Below are 18,327 nucleotides of genomic sequence, written 5' to 3' on the forward strand. Positions count from 1 at the left end.
TCTAGGGAATGTGGATAGTGGTTTAATGAAAGCTGTCTCTGGTGAATGTGGGTAGTTTGTGAAAGACTTGCCAGTTACTTCCAGGTCAGAGGTCAGTTTGGGGCTTTAGCCACTTTAGCTCACATTGCAGCTAATTGTAATAAAGCCTCTCAACTTCCTGTCCTCACAAACCCTACCCAGTCTACACCTTTGGCTTTTCACGTTTGAACTCTTGACTGTTTCTGACAGGAGACTTTAATATGGATCTGTATCAATAGTGATTTGATGCATGAGTTACGAGTTACGTCAGTTTGCTCCAGATGTCGTGTTTGTTACGTTTCTCTGGACTTCCCCATTTTCTCATCAATAGATTTGGACAATCAGAAGCTTTTCACAAAGATGAGATGTTTGCCACCTAAACTACAGTCCATCTGTTTTGGCTCTGTTCTGTGTTTGAAAAGGCTCTTTCACACACTCTGATTGGCTTAGCTGGAAACTGACTTGGACACTTTTGATATGTCATATTGTGTTATGTGGATTGGTCGCAATAGAAGCATCCCACTGGGCACAGATGTCAATTCAACGTCTCTTCCACTCTTCCACTGGTTGATTCAACCAGTGTGCCTAGTGGGATTTGCCTTTCATGTGTTCACATTTTGGCAATGCTGCAGTCAGCCATAAAGGTCAGCAGTTATATATTTAAGTACATGCCAGTCAACTACAATGAAATCATTTTGAAGTGCAAATTCAATGAAGGCAGGAAACCAAAGAAATGGGCTGATAAGAAATGTTCATTTTGTTTTCTGCTCCAAAACACTTTGGTACGTTTTTCTACGGTGTGTCCTAATGAATACAACCCAGGTGTTCTCGATCCTGTCAAGTCAAAACCATTATTCTTGCCACTCAGGTAATGTTCATAGGTGACTCCACTAACCGGGGGATGATGTACTTCCTGATGGAGCGGGTCAACTCTAGTCTGGAGGACTGGGGCAAGGCCCACGACAGCCTGGTCTATCGCAACGTCAATCAGGGACACACACACGTCTCCTACTCCTACTACCCCCAGTTCTGGCTGGAGCAGAGCCACAGACCCACCTTCCAGAGGGCCCTGGAACAGCTCATACTGAGGTGAAGGAGAGGGGGAGTCTGTGTGGGTGGATGGATGAGAGTGGGCGTTACCACCCCTGCTGCACTACAGTATGTCCTGTAATCACTGCAGTCTACTCATCAGCTGTTAGATTGACATCAATAAACCATATGTATGTAGAAGCCATTTTGGCTCTTAGCTCCCATAAACATTTGAAGGCCTGTCCCCCCATATGGAGAGGGAGCCTTAATCAGTTGCTGTGATCAAAGTGCCGGGGGCTGCGTTTAAGAGTCATGTGTTAGGAGTCGTGTCACAGTGTAATTTAACACAGCAGGTCTCCCAACCACGACTCTCTCTCTGGGACCGCACTCTGCTTTGGATGTGACTACTGAAGGATATGCTGAGCAGGTGGTGTGTGTGTGTGTGTGTGTGTGTGTGTGTGTGTGTGTGTGTGTGTGTGTGTGTGTGTGTGTGTGTGTGTGTGTGTGTGTGTGTGTGTGTGTGTGTGAAAGCAGTAGTGTGTTGTCAGCATGTGTGCCTATGCCTGTTCAATAGACATAGTCCTACTGGCGAGCTAATGTCTTTTTGACCTTTGATCCCCTCCGAAGGTCGCGACCCTTGGAGAACTCCCGTCAGACTGTGCTGGTGGCAGGAGGTGTCCAGTGGCTCAACACCAACCACCTAAGGATCATGAGAGAAGTGCTGGAGAGGTAAACCCACTGATGCATACACTCCGTGCCAAACTCCCTTCCTGACCGTTCAGGAATAAGCAACTGCTTAATTAAATCTATTCACTGGCCAAGAATAGACCTCATTACCCATTTCTCTCCTCCAGGGAAGGGCTACAGGATATCATGGTGGTGGTGAAGTCTCTGGGCATGGGCTTCCATCTCCCTGTGGATGGCATCCGCTCTCTCTCACTGGTAGGTCCATCCTCCTGTTTGTGTGCGTTCAGTTTCCCTCTTGGTGTCTCCTCCTCTACTCTTTTCTCTGTTTGACTGATCTGTTTCTCTCTCTCTATCACTTTCTCTCTCATTCTTCCCCTCTCTCTCTCTCTTTCCCCTCAGCTTCTCTCTTCACTCTTAATTATTTTTTCCATGCTGTTCACATTACTGCTTATCTGTTAAAGTTTTTAAAAGGCAGTGCTTAGTCACCTGGTGGATAGCCCTTTGCCCGTGCCATGTGTATTTTTTTTTTTTAAATACATTATTGGCTAATAGTCCATGGCTTCCAACATGCTGACTGGTCCAACATCAGCAATGGGCACCTGTTCAACAGCAATACAACTAATTCAATTCAAAGGTCAGTTATATTTCAGGCGTGTTGCAATAGGGGCCTCCGGGAACTGTACAAAAATGTTATGGCTACGATACGGCTCCCAATGTGAGTGTTTTAAGTTTTTCCTTGTGTTGAGTAGCGATTACTTCTTTGTTGTCTTACTTTAACTTGCCCAGAGAGGAGTACAGGAGCTGTACAGAGAGAACAGCATCATCATCACCACCGCAAAGCACTATGGGTATGAGGTCATAGACACATTCAGTGTCACCATGGGCCGCTACAAAGAGTTCCTGCAGGGACGGTGCGCCTGCCATTTTCACGAGGTAACCCCTCTCATCCCGCCTCCACTCCAAGTTCTTGCCACACCCTTATTGAAATTCAGCATGTTCCTTTTGTTTATCGTAGTTTATATTAATTCTCAGGATTTGGTTACATCCTAGTCAGTTATTCAAATCACAGCACAATGTTACCAACACTTTAACACAGGTATTGCATGTTTCTCTCTGGATACAGTAATTGATACCAATTATAACTAATGGTTTGTCTAAACTTCAGTGACCAGGGAGCACAGCTAGATCCACAGCAAGCTCTTTCCCCATGGACTCCCTCTCCGACTGTAATATCTGAAATAACTTCATGATGGATACTTGCTATGTTTGCGCCCACGCCGACTTACCAGGAGGGAATCTTTGGGCTTAAATAATCCTAGGATTTAACCTTACGGTAGATCCAAATGCTGAACTGCCATTTTCTGGGCCTAGAGGAAATCGGTTCTTATGCCCTCTTGATTAAACAATCCCCCTCCATGTCAGGGAGCTTTCTAGAAGGAAATACTGCTGTACCACACACACACACACACACACACACACACACACACACACAATCCCGTTCTGCCCCCTCTCCAACTCCCTTTATAAAGAACAGTCACTTGTTTTAATTCAGCTATAAAATTGTCCCATGGATCGGTTAATCAGTAATTAGCCGTTAGGCCGGGTTTTATTGGGCAGTAAAGCTCCACGTTGGTAGCAGCTGGGCCCCAGGGCGCTTGTGAAGTGGTTACGGTCATATATACGAGGGCATGTGCCCACCTCCATACCCCCGCCCCTCCCAGTTCATATGGGTCTTAAGTGACAACAGGATTTCCCATAAGGAAGCCAGAAGGTGTATGGGATCCATGAGTGTAGTTATGTCGAACCCAAGCCTCTGAGGGGATGGACAGGGTTTCTGTTATGTCAGGATTTAGGTCAGGCTTGGATTGTTCCAGTGTGGTTTATATTAAAGGAGCTCCAGACTGTGACGATGGGTTTGCGCTCTGTTCTGTTCCGTGACACCCCAGGCAACGTTAGCTAGCCTCCGGTAGTACAAGCTCTGGCCATGGTCTAGTTACCTAGTTACAGTATAATGTCAGTAGGTAGATGTTGTGTTAGAGGTGAGGTGTTGACGTGGTTCTCCTTGCTGTGTTCCTTGAAGGTTGAAAAGCTGTCGTTCTCCAAGGCTCCGCTACACAGGAAGATGAAGCTCCTTCGACACGGCGAGGAACCTGGAACCAGAACCAGTGGAACTGGAACCGGGTTCAGTGATCAGCCCACCCTGCAGCACCAAGACCAGTGGGCGGGGTCTAACTCCTCCACCTATAACGTGAGAGGAGCGGTGAACCAGGTGTACTCGCAGATCCTGCTGAGCAGACTGTGTGTGAGAGACACGGGAAACTAGACCCACCCCTCACCACCACTGACTGTGTGTGTACTTGTGTCCTTGCTTGCTAACGTGTGTGTGTGTGTACGTGCGTGTGTGTACGTGCGTGCGTACGTGCGTGCGTGCGTACGTGCGTGCGTACGTGCATGCGTACGTGCGTGCGTATCCATACAAGCATCTCTCTAAAAGAAATTAGAGGTCATTCCGTCCAGGAAGTGCTGGAGTAACAGGAGAGTCCTGACTGGTCAGCCGTGTGACAGACATCACCACTGTCTGTCACACAGACCTCCTCTGATTGGCCCACACACTGGGCCCCCTGTCATGTGACTGCTGCCTCTGCTAGGTAGAGGTTTCCAGATGGTCGAAGAGGGGGATCGCTGGCCTAATACCAAAAGACAAGGGAAGCAGCTGGAGAAATAATAAAGAGCAGAGTGAGAGTGACTGTTGAAGGAGTGTGTCGTGTGTACATCCCACATGTAAGCCTTGCCCCCCAACCAACTGACAATGCTCCCTCAACGCTCCAGCACAAACCTTTACAATTGTATAGTTCTATAGTTGTGGAAATGTTGCACAGCATTGGTTCTCAATCCTCTCCTCGTGTATCCCCGGCAATTCCATGTGTTTGATGTATTCCAGAGCTAGCACACCTGACTCAGATTCAACTTGTCAACTAATCAGGTGAGCTAGTTTAGGGCTACAACAACATTGTTGAAACGTCTGGGGGTCCCCGAGGAGAGGTTCGAGAACCACTTTTGATGTGTGCCTTTGATGCCTTTGATGCATCAGGAAAGCCGATCTCTCGCCATTGGAGGGACTTCTGGATATACAGCTATTCCTCCTCATATACAGTTCCTCATCCATCCGCCTGTTCTGTGGACACCACAACCTATTCTATGCCAAAGATATGACGAAAGCTGAGCAATTCTTCAAGCGAATGTCTTATGTAGGATTTTCTTATATTTCTACATCTGTTTATTCGTGCCCATAATGTTGATAATCAGTGTATAATGTTTTACATGCAGCATATTGTTGACATGCTAATGAAGGACTGGTGTAATGTATGCTATGGATCTATATATATATTGTCTGATCTGTCCTCTGATCATTTTTTATGGAGGGAACTGAGCTGGTGAAGATGAAGGTAATTGAAACAGATAGCCACAAACACATGCACAAGCACAGGAGTGGAGACGACCTGCTTAGCTCTGTTTAGTGGTCCTATGGGAACATTGATAGCAAACCTAATCATTTGATTCAGTGAATTTGAAGGAAAACTGAAGGGAAAAAAACAGAAAGACATATTTTCCTCATACTAAATATTATCAACACTATTAATTTATTATTAAAGAACATGTATCTTCAAATGGCACTAACTTCAGCTTTGTGTTTCCAGATGGTACATATAAGAGTTATTCCGATACAATATTCTCACATTAAAATATATATTTTCTTAACTAAACTTTGTGTCCTCGAACTATGTTCTGAAAGCATGAAACTGTGTTTTGAAAGTTCCACAAAGCCCTAGCTTATAAACAATTAGGATGTTGGCATCGCATATTTCCTCTTTAAGTTGTGCACAACATGAGGATAAGCCTGTACATGCTGTTTGCGCACAGTATTAGACAAATCCTTTTACAGTCATCATCCCAATTCAACCATGCAGACGTATGAAGCCGTGTGACGCTCTGAGGAAGATGGGCAGAGGCGCGCTCTTGTTTTCCTTCTTCGTTTTGTAATTTCCTTCGTGCCATCAAGACCAGAGTTTGATCATTATTTATTGTCCCGCATAGGCCTATACATGGGTCACCTGGTTTAGAAGGACATAATTAGGGAGACAAATGTTCAATTAGGCTACAACTGTGCTATAATAAAATGGTTGTCGGTGTAATGTAGTTTAACTCCGTCTTGCGCGTAATGTGCCCTGTCTGACTCCTCTTTGCAGTCATGTCCCGCTAATCCGACACATCCAATCACCCTACCCACCGTGTGATCAAGGCAGAGATCGAGCAACACGATCGAGAAGTAAAACGAATGTAGATTTAAATGCAGGCCTAAAACGTGTTTGAGGTCAGCGTAATGTTAGAGCCTTACTCCAGAAAGTTGTCCGTCTATTTTATTGAGGCATATTTATACTGAAAATGGTGTTCAAATTATGTAGCCTCGGCCTATCTAAAAAACGTTATTAACACGGTTATATGACCGCAATGAAATGTAATACAATGTAACGATATATGGGAAATATTTCCATATTTGTTAAAAACGTTGGTTTTACAGTGTGTAGATCAAATAAAGGGAACGCATACGAAGTCAAGTGCGTGCGTAAAGTGTTGAATTGTCAACTGGAATTGTCTTGTGCGATATGTGGATAAATAACAGCATTGAGTGGGCGAGGGATAGAATATGGTAGATGCAACAGTCTCGATCGAAGGGAAGGTTCATGTAAAAGGTTACAGACAAAGGCTTGCCTTTCAGGCACATGTACCCGCCCTGAAGACGTGGGCCTGCCGCCTGGGTTGTTGTCGCGCTAAGGAGGAATGGTGGACTCTGCCCTGCACTGCGGTTCCGACCTCTGATGTCAAATTTCAGGCAGACCTTTCACTCTGCACTGTTTTAGTCGGGGAATTTGAAAGGTTTGGGGGGAGGTGGGCTGTGACATTTCTGGGGGCTAAGTAGACCTCACCTCGTCTGCCCCATACCGCCCTATAACCCAGTCCAATATACTCAACAGAAAGGTGGTCAGTCAACCCTTTTAAAAATGTCATTAAATTGTCTCATCGAAATTGCACTCTGACTGCATATGAGGTTTATTATTCAGGAAAAGGCAAACAACTCAATAGTGATTGAAAATATTTGCTCAAACATATTCGGTTACAAAATGGTCAATGTGGTTATTATCGTTGCATTTGAATCAATCCTTTATTCATTTAAGCTATACATTTTAATGGCAAAATGAGATTCCAAATCTTCTAAACCTAACGAATATTACGCAATTCACGAGCACCGGGGAAAAAAATAGCCTCAGAGGATGATTTCGATGTGTTGAAATCATGAGGACATTTTCTCTAACTGTAGATTTTTATGAATCTTAAAATTGGAAACCATTGCATATGAAATCATTAAATATGATTATAGATAAATTAAATAAATATGGTTGTCATAAGGATTAGTTAGAAATACATTGGTATTAAATTCATAACCATGCCTTGTTTATCACAAATAATTGTGTATGAGAATCTATTGTAGGCCTATTATAAATATGTTATGCATTCAAGTTACTCAAGGTTTCGTATCAAGGAATTTTTCGGGGGGAAATGATCATTATTCTCGCCTGACATGATAAGATTTAGAGCGCTTGAGTGAAGTGACCATCATGAAGAAGTGTTCTGCTGGTTTATGTGCTTCCTTCCACCTTCTCGGTCGTTACTAGTTACCACAGCCACAAAGTCATAAACCACGCCCATTTCGACCATTTATATTCTTAACATTTTATTTTAAACCTAACCTTAACCACATTGCTAACCTCAAATTAAGACCAACAATTAAATTTTGTTTTCATACATTTTTACGATGGGCTATTGCCAATTTTGACTTGGATGTGCTATCTAGTAGAAACCCACCTTCTCCCAAGCCAAACGTTTTTTCTTTTCGCGTCCGTCCAATTATCTCGTAGGACATGCGCGTCTGCTTAATATGAATCCACGGATGCGCCAATCCGAGCCTAGGAGCGCGCCGCCGAGAGACTCTGTTCTCCCAGTCCAGGATAAAACTGTTTGTCTGTGTTTTGGGGAACACCGTCGGGAACTTATCACCCATCCATCTGTAGGCTACTACTAGCCACTGAGACACGTGATTGGAATCACCATTCCGCCCGCGTCCTCTCTCCCTCCCCGCGGATGTTTTTTTACTGAATTTCTCGAGATAACCACGGATTGAGGATTAGTTATGTTAGGGTCTTATGTTGTGGGGTAGCATGAGACAGAGCCCAGCACCGATCCAGCGCTCCATGGACATACCCTTCCCCAGTGCCCGGGAAGCAAGTCGGTTTCTGTAAATGAGGTGGCCATGGAGAGAAGAAGCGGCTGCGGAGTACACCAGATCTGCTTTCTGTTTCTCTTACTGTTTTCACTGTATCCTGTCTGCTGTCGAGCCAGTTGGATGTAAGTATATTTCATTGCTTGTGATTAAACTTGTCTTTTTGTCAAATTGCACAATTTTCTTTACGCATAGAATGCGATTCCGTTTGGGGCTGAAAGTTGTTTCGAAAGTAACTTATTGTCTCCGCTACTTGCTTTGTGTCTCAGGTGGTTGGGAATAACCTCCGTGGGAGTACCGGAGAAGCTGGGCTGCGCCAATCTCCCGCTGACGCACAAGCAGAAGGACCTGTGCAAGAGAAAGCCCCATCTCCTGTCAAGTATCAAGGCCGGCGCGCGCATCGGCATCGCGGAGTGCCAGACGCAGTTCGAGCACGAGCGGTGGAACTGTTCTACCACCGATGAGCTCTCTGTGTTCGGCTACGAGCTAACCAGTGGTAAGGATAGTCGGTTTAAATACTCGTTTTAATAGACATGAAACAATAGGGTGCTTTGTTCTCGTTTGCATAAATTCGTGTGCACTTTTCTGGCCTATTGATAATGTTCTTTTTGATTGGGATTAATTTGGAAAATGAGACTATATTTTGGATGCATCTAGTGGTTGTATTCCTTAATCCGATATTTAATGTGTGCCCACATCATTTGGTGTTTGACCGTTTAAGGCAATTGCTGCATAAAAACAGTCCCTCAATTGTCTTTCTATTTGATAGTGCGTCAAAAAGAGGCACGTCTTCCATTTTCCATAACTCTTTACTCGTGATCGGTTTGGTTTGACTCATGAACATGTTTAATGTTGTCCAGGGAGGGAAGGTGATTTGATTTGCCGACTCAAGCAGCTGTATCCCCTATGGGGCGAGAGAGAGAGAGAGAGAACATCTGGGCACATCTGTTTCGGTTTAACCGTCCCAACACACCACTTATCCACGGTCAAGTGTTGTCTTTGAACAGAAAACTCCTGCTCACCTCTGGTCCTAAACCAGCCGGGATTATCCTAATTGGGAGATTCATGGTCGACATGTAATTTAAGAACACAGTTTCTTTGTTCTAGAGATATCGTTCCAGAAATCTGTCTCGATGCAGCTTTCAAAGGTGGTTAAGAGTCAGCGCATGGTTTAGCTATCAACATGTTATTTTCACATGAAACTCATTCTTCCAAATTCCTCTCTATTCTTGTTGCACCCAGTCACATGCAATCTATCAACTTTCTTCACTCAACCCAGACGGAAAACATTCGGAGAAAAACTGACCATATAGTTTGTTGATTTAGGCCAATGCACATCTGTGATCAAACCGCAGAGCATACGTTTTTACAGTTGATTGTACGAGTCGGGACATGGGATGGAAATGCGGAGATTTAGCCTATATACAAACGACTCGTACAATCAACTGTAAAAACGTATGCTCTGCGGTTTGATCACAGCTGTTTTGTCTTCGTGTCGGAGACAATGTTCTTATTGGGTTAGGACGCAGCAATTTTGGGGGGATAATAGAATGCAACACAGAACCTAAATAACAGCAATTGTCATTTGTTTTAATGATCCAAACTTCAAATTGCCAAACTTACATTTGAAGTGGTGACTCCTTGTTGTTCCAGGGAGGTAAGGCTTTCCTTTCTCCATTTACCCACATGCAAATTATTGCACAAACTATTTGAATCAACTTGTGGCTTGGACCTCTGATTTACGTTTTATCCTAGATTTAGTTTAAAGTTCATACATAGTTCTATGTCATTCTTAGAACCTGCACTCTCTGAATAGTTACACTTGATGTCGTCAGGTGCCATTGTGCTTCTGTTCTATGCATAAGATTCTGCATATTTTAGAGTTTTGTCTGACCAGCCCATTCCATAAGCTATAAACATTAGTAGGCTACCCCCTTTCACACCTTTCACACTTACATTTTTCTCAGCCTTCGTTCATTACAGGACATAATCAAATGTTTCTGTCTGGTGGTCAGCATTCCAGATGGTCGTACAAGTAACTGTGATACCGGTTTGATCCGTGCTACACATTTATCATCATACCAACATGTTCTAAGTCTCTCTCTGAGCCTGTGCTGTCTGTCCTCACTCAGGGCCTACTGTGGCCCCTAACCTGTGAAGTGTAACCCAACACCCCCCTCACACAGGGCAGGACAGTTCCCATGGGGCTATGTGTCTGCTCAACTCACATCTCACATGTATCCCTCCAGAGCAAAGATGTATTATACGACTACAATGGATGGAAGTTATATGGATATCTAGGCCTGTGCTACTGAGATACACAGAAGTTGTAATTCTAGAATTGTGCCATTTTCCTCCGTCTAAAGTGTTATTGGCTGAAAGGTGTGGGAGTGGAATCTTTTCAGAATCCACCCAATGCCTGCTTTAGAGGTCCACAGCCACTGTTACACAATAATCCATGCATACCTTTGCCCTACCAAAAACCTCTTTCCATTGTCTCTGACAGGGACCAAGGAGACGGCGTTTATCCACGCGGTGATGGCGGCGGGGCTGGTCCAGGCAGTGACGCGCTCCTGCAGTGCAGGCAACATGACGGAATGTGGCTGTGACACCAGCCTGCAGGGCACAGGCTCGCCCAGCGAAGGGTGGCACTGGGGCGGCTGCTCAGACCATATCCAGTACGGTACATGGTTCAGCAGGAAGTTCATAGATAATTCAGTGAAGAATATGTCCTCAGCCAGGGGAGGGGATGCTCTGCTCACCATGAACCAGCACAACAGTGAAGCCGGGAGACAGGTGAGATGCAACACACACACACATTGAGGGTGAATAACACTCACAGAGCATGTACAACACACACACACAGTGTACAGAACCAAAACAGCACAACGTTGAAGTCCAATGTTAGATTAGACACAATACACCACAGAACAAAACACACACACATCCACAACCTAGCTAGAGAGAAATAGTATTTTATATTGAACACAGTTGTTAAGGGTACTCTGGGGAGTATGTAAAAGCTGAATAGGGCACATGGGAGCTGTAACTCTAGTAGTCAAGACTCTAGCAGGTGTAGGGTTCATTGTGTCTGAATGACTGATATGACGGTACTAATCTAGCACCATGAAAGGAATCCGACTGTAGCTATTATAGTTCTGGGTTTCGTTCACCATATGGGGTTGGAGAGGAGTGAGGACCAAACCATTCAGTGGTTAATATCATTTATCACACACTGTTAAAAATACTTTCAGGAGACATTCTAGGAAGTGTGTGTGTGTGTGTGTGTCTGTGTGTGTGTCTGTGTGTGTGTCTGTGTGTGTGTCTGTGTGTGTGTGTGTGTGTGTGTGTGTGTGTTAGAGAGAGCAGGAACGATATTCAGAGAAAAGCAGAAAGATTGGAGGGAAGGGAGAACAAGAAGGTCAGTGTGAGAGGGGGATGCTGAGACAGTACAGAAGGAGAGAGGGGAAAGAAAGTGTCACATCCTCGATGATGTGAGTTAATGGGTGAGGCGTGACAGCGTGACTAAATTGTAGCAACGGTCATCAAAATTGTTAAAAGGTTTTAAAAACAAGTCTAATAAAATGCAACAGTTGGACAATGGATGAAGATACTCCAAACATTTTGAAATGTTATAATCCATCAGATATTGACTTAATTATATCACATAAAACATTTTACCGGCACAGACAAATAATGAATGGAGTTCAGGGATTTTGGTAGGAGATTTAGGTATAGGCCACTCAGGAACGTTCAATGTTGTCTTGGTAAATAACTCCAGTGTATATTTGGCCTTGCGTTTTCGGTTATTGTCCTGCTGAAAGGTGGATTTGTGTCTGTTGGAAAGCAGACTGAACCAGGTTTTCCTCTAGGGCTTTGCCAGTGCTTAGCTCTATCCCTTTTCCTTTTCAGTGACAAAAACATCTAAATGTTATCCAATTTAAATGAAATGTAATACAACAAAATGTGGAAAAGGTCAAGGGCCTGAGAATACTTTCTGAAGGCACTGGATACTTTTTATTAGTGTATCAGGTATTTAAAAATATTTTGTGTTAAGAGAAAGAAAATTATAGGTGGCTCATTTGCATAAATACACAGGCTGTATATATGAATAAATTAACATAACAGAGTGGAAGACGGCTGCAACCACCCAACACTTTCTATGTGTACCCTACCTACACTGTCCAGACTTCCTCATTAATTACTGTTGTCACATACTCTTGCATAATTCAACAAGTGTGCAGGATACCCACCGATTAAAGTCAACACGCTTGGCTCTAGATTACGCCTATCTAAACATTGTTTGTGAGATCAGACATATCACTATAATCCAAGTGTTCATATTCGGGAGTTGCTTTCATTTAGGCACTGTAACGAAGTTCTTTGTTTGTCGAAAGAGAGTCGGACTGAAATGCAGCGTGTTGGTTACTCATGTTTTTAATGGAACAAATGACGATACACGAAAATAACTTATAAATACAAAAAAAAAAACAACCCGAACGTGAAAAAACCTATACAGCCTGTCTGGTGAACACTAACACAGAGACAGGAACAATCACCCACGAAATACAAAGTGAAACCCAGGCTACCTAAATACGGTTCCCAATCAGAGACAACGAGAATCACCTGACTCTGATTGAGAACCGCCTCAGGCAGCCAAACCTATACTAAACACACCCCTAATCAACCACAATCCCAAATAACTAAAAAAAAACACTATGAAATACAACAACATAAACCCATGTCACACCCTGGCCTGACCAACTAATTAACGAAAACACAAAATACTAAGACCAAGGCGTGACAGGCACATCTATTTTGTTAAACATTTCAACTGTATTAAATTATTATTATTTTTTTTTTTTAATCCTCCAAAAATGAACACCCATCAAAATATCTTGTCTTTTTTGTGATGTACGTGTCAAGACAGTGTGTTAAATCCCAGACAAAGCTTTAGTGTTCTTATATATTCAACGGTATACCAATGATTCCATTGATCAGTGGTGGAAAAAGTACCCAATTGTCATACTTGAGTCATTTTCTATTAATTAAGGTATCTTTATTTTTACTCAAGTAAAAGTGAAAGTCACCCAGTAAAATACTACTTGAGTAAAAGTATTTGGTTCTAAATATACTTAAGTATCGAAAGTAAATGTAATTGATCAAATATTCTTAAATATCAAGAGTAACAGTATAAATCATATCATATTCCTTATTAAGCAAAGCAGACGGGCAGCATTTTCTTGGTTTGAACATTTACGGAGAGCCAGTGGCACACGCCCAACACTCAGACATCATTTACAAACAATGCATTTGTGTTCAGTGAGACCACCAGATAAGAGGCAGTAGGGATGCTCACGTATTCTCTTGATAAGTGTGTGAATTGGACCATTTTCCTATCCTGCTAAGCATTTAAAATGTAACGAGTACTTTTGAGTGTCAATGAAAATGTAGAGAGTAAAAAGTACACTATATCCCTACAGAAAATAATGAAGTAAAAGTAAAGTACAAATACCCCAAAAAATGACTCAAGTAGTACTTCAAAGTATTTCTACTTAAGTACTTTACGCCACTGAGTCCATTTCAGCCATTACAAGTGTGTGTTTGACAGGTCTTTACAACCGTTTCTGTAACGTTAACGGGGGGGAAACGTCAGGCACAAGCAAGAGTATGAAGCAGGAGTAAAATGAAAGCAATCGATCCAGTGAGATTGAAGTGACGTGGATTTTGCACCCCTCAAACATAGGAAATAGGTGGCTGAAAAAGATCCTCAGGTGGGCAGGGCATGCGCGTTACCACTAAATGGGATTCACTAAGACACACTTACTGGGTTTCTCTCTTATCAACTAGCCACTGTCAAGAGGAGAGGGCTTCACTACTGGAGAGGGATGTGGACACAATGGTCGCAGTGTATCTGTTTACTGTAACACACACACACACACACACTGCCTTTCCAACTAAACTGACCCGACAGGGAAGAGGGAGTGGGGGGAGAGGTGGAAGAGGGGTGAAAGTGGTAGGCTCTTCTGGGGTCATCCTAAGACCGCTGTAGAGCCCTGGGGTTTGTGGTCATAAAGAAAATGTCTCCTCAATCTCTGTTTAAACTGTGAAGGACAGTTGAACTTTTGTTCCAGTTGTACACAGCACCCAGGGAGTCTATTGTGTCAGAGTTAGACGTATAATGCACAAACCACAGGACTCATGTTTCAGTCCCAGTCCAAGATCCAGCATTCAGAACAATAGATTGTGATTTTGCTCAAAACATTCCCACAGCGTTTGTGTAAACAAAAGGCAGTCTCTATCAAACAGAGTTCTGGTAGCTAGTCTGTCATAACATTTACAGTGTTGTAATTTTTAGTGTTGTAAGTCTGTTGTTATTCCTAACACCATCCTCTCCATCTTTCCCCTTTTCAGGCCGTCGCCAAGACGATGGCCACCGACTGCCGTTGCCACGGCGTGTCGGGCTCGTGCGCCGTGAAGACGTGCTGGCGCACCATGGCGTCGTTCGAGCGCGTGGGCAACTTCCTGAAGGAGCGCTACGAGGGAAGCGTGCAGGTGCTGGACCGCTCCAAGAGGAAGGTGAGGAGGAAGGAGAAGGACCAGCGCCGCGTGCCCATCGGGAAGGAAGAACTTATCTTCCTCAACAAGTCTCCTAACTACTGTCTGGAGGACCGGCGCTGGGGCGTGGCGGGCACTAGAGGGCGCCGGTGTAACCGCACCTCGGCCGGGCCCGACGGGTGTAACCTGCTCTGCTGCGGTCGAGGGTACAATACACACGTGGTTCGCCACGTAGAGAGGTGCGAGTGTAAGTTTGTGTGGTGCTGCTATGTGAGGTGTCAGAAGTGTGAGAGCATGAATGACATGCACACCTGTAAATAGGGAGAGGGAGGCAGGCGATGGCACACACATACACACCGTCCCCAATGAGAGACTAAAAGACTTCCCCATCATTCCTCTCTCCCATGGACAAGAGGGGCGCAGCATCAACAACCCTCCATCTCAACCCTCAGGAAGACAGTATTTATACACCACACCAGCAGAGGTAGACAAAGACAGTGGAAAATCATTGACTTTTGAATGGCCTATCAGGGCTCAGCCTTGTAGGAGGCTATCCAATGGGATAGGAGTCCCACAGTGTTTCAGAGGCTTGAGGATCCACACATTCTGACTACCAAACATGGACATCTTCGCAATTTACTCGGATGAGTCGAAATGAGCCCCGAAACTCAGACTCCATGATAAAAACAAACTGAACTTTGATGAAAGTTAAAACCTCACTCTTCAAGTCTTCAAATGGACTCAGTGAATGGTGTGTAAGAGGACCAACAAAGGGACCAAAAAGTGCTTGTAGGGGGACCCTGTCCTGCAGGGCCGCAACAGCTTTAAAGGACTGTAGAGTAGATGCAGTAAACGGTGTCAGTACATTTCCAGATCAGAACGAAGTCTCATATAGACAACAGAAGGCTAGAGCCATAGGCAGTACAGGGATTTACAGTACAGTCATTTCTATGGCTCTCTTCCAGGCCAGGGAGCAAGAACAGATCCTGCTTCCACCCATGTCTTTATGGTGATCGATGGTGGATAGATTAGGCTTATTCTCGTTGGAAAACTTGCAGTATCAATGCATAGAAAGAAGTCTTGAAATAATCATTCCGAATTTTATTGAATTTTTGAAATAAACTGTAAAGTAATGACTTCAAAAATATATGGTACCATGACATTTAAAAAAACATTTTTTTTTTAGATATTTTGGAAAGATTTCTTGAAACCTGAAATGTTTGTTTTGTACTATTCAGATTGCAAAATTCAGGGCAGAGTGAAGCTACAGGTGCTTTAATTGAGAATATGTCAAAATGACGTAGTATTTTTGTAAATTGTTTACATTTTGTAAATATTAAATTATGCTGTACCACACGACGAGAGTGTTTTAAGATTCAAGCCCATCCAATGCTCTCAGACATACAGCATGTGTTTGTCAAGCTGTACCATTTAATGTGTTGGTTTTCTGTTTGTCATCATTGTATTACCAAGGTCCTTTGTTATCCTTTTGCTGTCCGATCCACTTTTTCTCTTTCCTGTGTTTGTGTTTGGTTCCGAAACCAGCTATAAATGAAGGAATGCGTCAGTGGAACGGAGCAGTTTGTTCTCAGTAGACCCACTGGCAGCAGGATCGTGGAGATGCTTGAGTTGGTTTCGGAGCATTCCTCTTGCTGTCTCTAAGAATTTAAGCCTATTCCGTCTCTTCCTCTCTCTCCTTTCTTTTCCTCTCTCACTCTCTTCCCATTTTCAGGCTCTCTATTCCTTTACCTCGGTCCCACCTCTCTTGCGCGCTTTCATTCTCTCTTTCTCTCTCTTGTTCTCTCTCGCTCTCCTGAATGAGAGGCTGTGCTATGTGAGAAGTGGCGATGCTATGCTAAATACCGCGAGTGCTTTCTCTTAAATAGCCTTTTAAAAGTCTAGCGATACTGACCCATACATTTCCCTGAAGCTTCCAGCACTGTGACTTGTTGGTGAGAGGAGAGGGGGGGGGGGGGGGGGACTCAGACCTAAAGAAAGTGGGACGAGACGAGGAGGAGAGCAGTTGACGTGAGCCCGAAGCGCTCTGACCTCAAGGATTTTCAGTCATGGATTTGTTTTCAGAGGACTGCTTTCAGGAATCAGGTGCTCCACTTACATTCCCAGAAATCACAAAATAAATGGAGGATTACGCATGTCTTACTTCTCGCTGTCCCTTTTCAGTTAAATGAGTCCGTAAAGCAAGATACTAAGGACATAATTACATTTGAGTCATTTAGCAGACACTCTTGTCTAGAGCAACTTACAGTGAGTGCATCCATTTTTATACTGGTCCCTCATGGGAATTGAACCCACAATCCTGGTGTTACAAGCACCATGCTGTACCAACTGAGACCCACGAGACTGATCCCAGGTCTATAATATCCTGTGTAAAAGTTCATTTTGAAAGTATTTTTCATGTATCTAATCTGTTTCTGAACCTCTTAAATCCTAATGGTCTCCTTGTATGTCTATACCTCAGTCAACAATACAATATATTCATACTGTAGGTCAACACTCATTCCTTTCTCATATCTTGACCATGCTTAACTTATTCTCTGTCCACAAGACCAAAATAAATCTTCACCTCTTACACTTTTAACTCAATAAATATATCCTCCCCACTATCCAATTTTTTAAAATATAAACACTTTAATTTAATCCAGACTACCCATGGAGAACTTCTTATGATTCATCTGTTGTCTCCCTTGAAGCCTGTGGCCGACCTCAATTTGACACATGTATGTGAGGAGGAACATAGCACACGTTTGACTTCTAGTGAGTTTATTTTAACAGGACAGAGGGAAACACAAACGGGGCCTTGTAAGATGTCACTTTCACCAATCAAATGAAGACCAGGGGCGTGTTCATTATATGGCAATTCTGTTGCAAAATGTTTTTTAAACGTAATCGAACGGAACGAAACGTAGAGGGACCGACCTGAATTTGTCCAATAGCAACGCTAAAGGGTTTTCGTAATGAATGCGCCCAATGTTTCTACGATGGAGGTCTTTGCCACATAATCTGGAACCCATGTAAACACGTTCAGAGAAACAGACAGTCTATCAATGTAGATCTCTGTAATCCACTACACATTGTGGCCTTGAGTGTCTGTTTATATACGATAGAATGAAACAGTGTGAATATGGATGGATACTGTTCTGGGTTGATTCAACAGGACATCCACAGCTGAAAAACAATGCCTATTTCAGTAAGTCAACCCCAGACAGGTTTTTCTCTGAGTGTTTCGTAGCCAATCACAGAGGGGGTGAGGATTTGCTTCAAAGGTGCTATCAGAGCCCCGACAGCATCGTAATATCTGCTTAATAAAACGCATTGGCACCCAGTGAAAACCCAGTGACGCTGTCTTTTGTTTGAAGCTGATGTGCTCCATCCATCCCCACAGAGTTGGACGCATTCATATGCTGACCATAAGTCATGTTTTGTCTCTGTTTGGATTTTTACATATATTTCTTCATGTTTTCCACGGGAAGTACTTGTGCATCCAAGCATAAAAACATAGTAGACTAAAGCCAAGTTTCATGTTCTTTTCAGAATGTGCCTTTCCTCGACTGTTCTCATGTGTCCGGAATCTCACAGTGCCGTCCATCGCAACCCCTGCCGGTCGGCATGGGTTCAACCCTTAGGAGTTTGGCTGGACGGAGCATTCTTGGTGCCAGTGCCCTCTAACCCTGAGGCAG

General features: G+C 43.6%; 2 protein-coding genes across 2 annotated transcripts in view; both read left to right on the plus strand.

Moving 5' to 3' along the window:
* Nucleotides 1-5,492, plus strand: part of LOC135515936 (cadherin-like and PC-esterase domain-containing protein 1) — a 76,060-nt gene extending 70,568 nt beyond the window's left edge. The window contains exons 17-21 of the mRNA XM_064939812.1: nucleotides 887-1,107; nucleotides 1,675-1,776; nucleotides 1,902-1,989; nucleotides 2,521-2,667; nucleotides 3,815-5,492. Of these exons, the coding sequence (XP_064795884.1) occupies nucleotides 887-1,107; nucleotides 1,675-1,776; nucleotides 1,902-1,989; nucleotides 2,521-2,667; nucleotides 3,815-4,057 (801 nt within the window). The 3' untranslated portion in view covers nucleotides 4,058-5,492. The remainder of the gene's footprint in view (nucleotides 1-886; nucleotides 1,108-1,674; nucleotides 1,777-1,901; nucleotides 1,990-2,520; nucleotides 2,668-3,814) is intronic.
* A 2,295-nt stretch (nucleotides 5,493-7,787) lies between these two features.
* LOC135515322 (protein Wnt-16-like) lies at nucleotides 7,788-15,771 on the plus strand. The gene is made up of 4 exons (XM_064939003.1): nucleotides 7,788-8,196; nucleotides 8,341-8,567; nucleotides 10,578-10,867; nucleotides 14,486-15,771. The coding sequence occupies exons 1-4, from the start codon at nucleotides 8,102-8,104 to the stop codon at nucleotides 14,948-14,950; spliced, it is 1,077 nt and encodes a 358-aa protein (XP_064795075.1). The 5' UTR covers nucleotides 7,788-8,101; the 3' UTR covers nucleotides 14,951-15,771.
* Nucleotides 15,772-18,327: the final 2,556 nt, after the last annotated feature.

Source organism: Oncorhynchus masou, chromosome 27 (genome assembly GCF_036934945.1).
Source record: "Oncorhynchus masou masou isolate Uvic2021 chromosome 27, UVic_Omas_1.1, whole genome shotgun sequence".
In the NCBI taxonomy this organism is placed as follows: Eukaryota; Metazoa; Chordata; class Actinopteri; order Salmoniformes; family Salmonidae; genus Oncorhynchus; species Oncorhynchus masou.

Bases quoted from the DNA above. Each gene is read 5' to 3' on its own strand.
- LOC135515322 (XM_064939003.1), top strand. From the start codon at position 8,102: ATGGAGAGAAGAAGCGGCTGCGGAGTACACCAGATCTGCTTTCTGTTT. The intron at 8,568-10,577 runs GTAAGGATAGTC...TGTCTCTGACAG, and splicing joins CGGCTACGAGCTAACCAGTG to GGACCAAGGAGACGGCGTTT. The intron at 10,868-14,485 runs GTGAGATGCAAC...TCCCCTTTTCAG, and splicing joins ACAGTGAAGCCGGGAGACAG to GCCGTCGCCAAGACGATGGC.